The sequence below is a fragment of the Austrofundulus limnaeus genome, unplaced genomic scaffold (assembly GCF_001266775.1).
Source record: "Austrofundulus limnaeus strain Quisiro unplaced genomic scaffold, Austrofundulus_limnaeus-1.0 Scaffold41, whole genome shotgun sequence".
Taxonomy (NCBI): Eukaryota; Metazoa; Chordata; class Actinopteri; order Cyprinodontiformes; family Rivulidae; genus Austrofundulus; species Austrofundulus limnaeus.
The window spans coordinates 1,968,733-1,972,912 of record NW_013952443.1 but is presented as its reverse complement, the minus strand read 5'-3'; the positions used below and the strand labels follow the sequence as shown (position 1 = coordinate 1,972,912).

Sequence of the window (4,180 nt, the reverse complement as noted above, 5' to 3'; positions counted from 1 at the left end):
AAAAAAAAAAAAAAATTTCTGCAAAAATCTTTCAGCCCAGCTGAGTAGGTGGCAGATCTTCAGTTTGTTAACAAACGTGTAAAATAAAAATCATTGAACTCTTAAAAAAGCCTAAAAGGTGATTCCATACATCACATTCTCTGCAGTGCACAAAATAATACATAATAATTCAAGGGATCTGGAACCATTTTTGTGCACAGGGGGGCGAAGATGAAAGCCCAAACGTGATACCCGTAAACTCTGATCTCTCTGTTCTGTCATTCATCAGCAGCCTGACAGAACCACATGGACAATAAAATATTCTGGGCAACCTTTTGTTAAGCACTACAATATGGAGTTACATCCACAGTTACCACCTATACGTTTACTAGGCAATAAAGACGCTTAACGTCAACTGCGTCCAAAGACTGGATCAACTTTTCCAAGCTCGAGGGCGTCTTGGACCAAAACGTGTATCGTGGTTTGACAAATCAGTATTCCACATCTTATTTGGAAGACACGAAGACTGTAAGCGGTAACGAGAACAGGCGAAACTGAGAACGGACAAGAAGCTCTGCCAAAGAACAGAGGAAAGCCATGAAGCATGTGTTGTGGAGAAGGGTGGCTGCTGAGTGAAAACAGGTGTGCTGAGTACAAATGAAGGACAGGTGAGTACGGAGCTGGAAGCAGGGACAACTGAGGACGTCTACAGGCTGGGGTTTTATAAGAATCATCCATCATTCTCTAGCTTTAGCCATTTGTTTGAATGAAAACCCAGAGAAAGTTTTAGATTATTTAACTTAAAGGGAAGATTGTGAAGACCACAGTGCTCAGTACGGCTTAGGATTAAGGCTCACAGGAGGATTCAAATGTTAGCTTTGATGTAGGAATCAGGAGCTTCTGAGCTGTAATTTGCTGCGTCAGCGCYGCAGGCTGAATGTTAAGCGTGAGGTTTGGGTCTCACCAGGCCGTTGCAGTTGCTCAGGGCCACTTTGCTGGAGTGCGGCTGGTCTTGGAGGTGTCCCGTGTAGTGACAGTGGGGGGAGTACGGGTGACTCCAGGCTAACCGGCCCCTCTTCCAGTACTCTACCCTGAACTGGCGGGACAAAAGGGCGCCCTGCAGAGTCAGGTTCAGCAGGAAGTTGTTTTGAGATGTGGAGAGCTGGTAGAAGAGCTGAGAGAGACAGAGAGATGTGTAAAAAATGTGCAACACTCAACGTCATCACAAAAGATTATTCTCTTTAAAGCCGTAATACAGAGCCAGGCAGCTTGTCTTCAGTGCTTCGTCGTCTTCTTTGGTGATGAGGAGTCTTTTCTGCATCGAGCATTTCGCCATTTGGTCCTACACGTACCGGGATGGCGATCTCATAGTGACCCAGGCTGGACAGGAAAGCAGCTGTAAACAAACAAACAAACAAAAAAGCATTAAATAATAATTAATGAACCAGAAAGTTCTTATTTGTCTTTGTTTCTGTTAATGGTTTTCCTATTTGTTTGGTTATTTCCTCGTATGTATTTAGCAATCTAACTACTTGGGCATGTTTTGTTTGTTTGATGGTTGTGACGTTTGTTTTTTATAACTTTTATATTTTTTTAAAATATTTACAAAAAATACCTTCAAAAATGTACTTTTACGTTTAGCTTTTGCTACTTTTAGCATTCAGCTACCATAATGCTATTTTTAGCTTATAATTTAACATTTTTTATTTTAGCTTTTAGCTGAATGTTTGCTATGGTAGAGATAGTTAAAATTAGCAAAAGGCTAGGCAGAAGCTAAAATTTGCAAAACAGTAGCTAGAAGCTAAAAGTAGCCAGTCTACCTAAAAGCTAAAAGTAGCAAACGCTAACTAAAAGATGCAAGGTTCTCAAACGTTTTGGGTCTGGGGACCCCTTAGAAGGGTGAAAGGATTCTAGGGACCCCCTCACAAACCCCATGCTGTTAATGCAAAACAATTTACTGTTATTTCAACCCCTATGGTAATATTGTTTTTTGTTTGGATCAGTATGTTTGTTTTACTAGTGCATTATTCCCTATATGCATTTTTAAAAATAAAAAAACAAATTTACTGAAATTTTCTGAGGACCCCCAAGACACAGCTCACAGACCCCTGGGGGTCCTGGGACCCAAGTTTGAGAACCTCTGAGTTAAAGGAAGCAAACATTCAGCTTGAAGCTAAAATACAAAAAGTTAACTAAAAGCTAAAAATAGCATTATAGTAGCTGAAAGATAAAAGTATCAAAAGGCAAAATAAAAGCCAAAACTTTGAAACAGTAGCTAGAAGCTAAAAGTAGCTAAAGTCTATTTAAAATAGCATTATGGTAGAGATAGCTAAAAATAGCAAAAGGCTGGGTAAAAGCAAAACAGTAGCTAGAAGCTAAAAGTAGCAAAGTCTACCTAAAAGCTAAAAGTAGCAAATGCTAACTAAAAGATGCAACAAGTTAGTTAAAGGAAGCAAACATTCAGCTTGAAGCTAAAATAAAAGAGATTAGCTAAAAGCAAAAAATAGCATTATAGTAGCTGAAAGATAAAAGTAGCAAAAGGCGAGATAAAAGCCAAAAGTTGTAAAGCAGTAGCTAGAAGCTAAAAATAGCTAAAGTCTACCTAAAAGTTAAAAGTAGTAAATGCCAACTAAAAAGATACAAAAAGTTAGTTAAAGGAAGCTATTTTAAATAGACTTTAGCTACTTTTAGCTTCTGGCTAGACTTATGTTACTTTTAGCTTTAGCAGGTGTTTTACTGTTTATAACTTTTAACTGATATTTCTGCTCTTTTTAGAAAGTGTTTAGTTCATTTTTAATTCATCTAGCGTTCAGCTTCTTCAGCTACTTCAGCTACTTTAGCTGTCATTCAGCCTTCAGCGTGTATTTCTCCAGCTAAAAACAGAACATTGTGTCGTTGCTGTGAACCTCTGCTGAGAGACTAGACCAGATGGCAAAGAAAAACAGACTTTTGGGGTATTTGCTTTTAAAAAAAAGGCTCCACCACTCCAAGGACTCTTCATTCGTGAGGCCAAACGGAGGTTGTCATGGCTACCTTGAAATTGTATACTTCCTGTCTGTCTGGGGCCTGTTGATTTATTGAACAAACACACACACACACACACACACACACACACACACACACACACACACACACAGCTCCAAATGGTCACAGTTGGTTATCTCACAAGCAAATTCCGTCAATAAATGACTTCATTTTTTAAGTGAAGTTTCAGTTTTAGCTGATGGAGAAGCTCAAAGATCCTGGATTCAGACTCAGAAAGTCCTGCACAAACAGCGAGCCCTGCTCCAGAAGCTGCCTGGACTTTCCTGGATTACACTGCAACGATTACATACGGAGGCTGGAGCAAATATGCTTGGTATAAAAGTGGTTTCAGTCGTGAGAACAAAATAAAAACAGTGCCGTGTTCACTTTTCAAACTTGAACTGTCCTGTGTCAAAAAAAATTTAGCATTGCCTTGTTGGGGTGCCAGTGGGAGCAATGGCTTCCCCCCATTAGTGGCGCCCCTGAAACAGGGTTAAGAAATTAAAAAACGATAAGATTTAAGGAATTGTTTTGACTTATTTGTCTTCAGTTTTCTTTGTCCTCGCCACAATTTTAGATTTACTTAAAGTGCCTGTGACATGCCTATCCTTGAAATACAAAAAGTCTTCATATTTAGGAATTGGCATAAAACACATGGTTTAACACATTTTGTCACATAAATTGCATATTTTCCTTTGAATTTGGCTCAGCTAAAGTGAAACAGGAAGTGACATCAAAGGGGAAGTCTTTAAGACTTCCTGGTCTTTGTTTATTAAAACAATATCATTTGAACTCTGACTTTTCTTCATCTCTCTCTTATMGAGACTAAAATTATCTAAAGMAACATCAGAAAATTCCCTGCTGTCTGTGTTGTAGTCATTGTAGCAACGCTCTGTTTACATGCAGACATTCTCTTTTGACATCACTTCCTGTTACTTCTCATGCAAACATCTCAACAACTGTTCATCTCAGCGGTGTGAAATTGCTTTTGCAACATGTTMTCCATGTTATCTTTCCAAAAGTGCCATCACATTTATCACAAACATTTGATGTCACGGGCACTTTAAACTTCTGAACCAAACCGCCTCCAGAGACGGAATAATTAGAAGGGTTATTATAGTTAACTAAAACTAACTAAATAACGAAAATTGAAATTGAAAAAAACATTTTAGTTAAC

At 38.6% G+C, this 4,180-nt stretch overlaps 1 protein-coding gene across 5 annotated transcripts in view; it reads right to left on the bottom strand.

Annotated features, from left to right (window-relative positions):
- The window catches only part of adamts10 (ADAM metallopeptidase with thrombospondin type 1 motif, 10), a 70,385-nt gene that overhangs the window by 50,459 nt on the left and 15,746 nt on the right, over positions 1–4,180 (bottom strand). For all 5 annotated transcript variants that reach the window (XM_014007357.1, XM_014007358.1, XM_014007359.1 and 2 more), the window contains 2 exons: positions 1,236–1,375; positions 944–1,153 (listed from right to left, as the gene is read on the bottom strand). In XM_014007357.1, the coding sequence (XP_013862811.1) occupies positions 944–1,153; positions 1,236–1,375 (350 nt within the window). The remainder of the gene's footprint in view (positions 1–943; positions 1,154–1,235; positions 1,376–4,180) is intronic.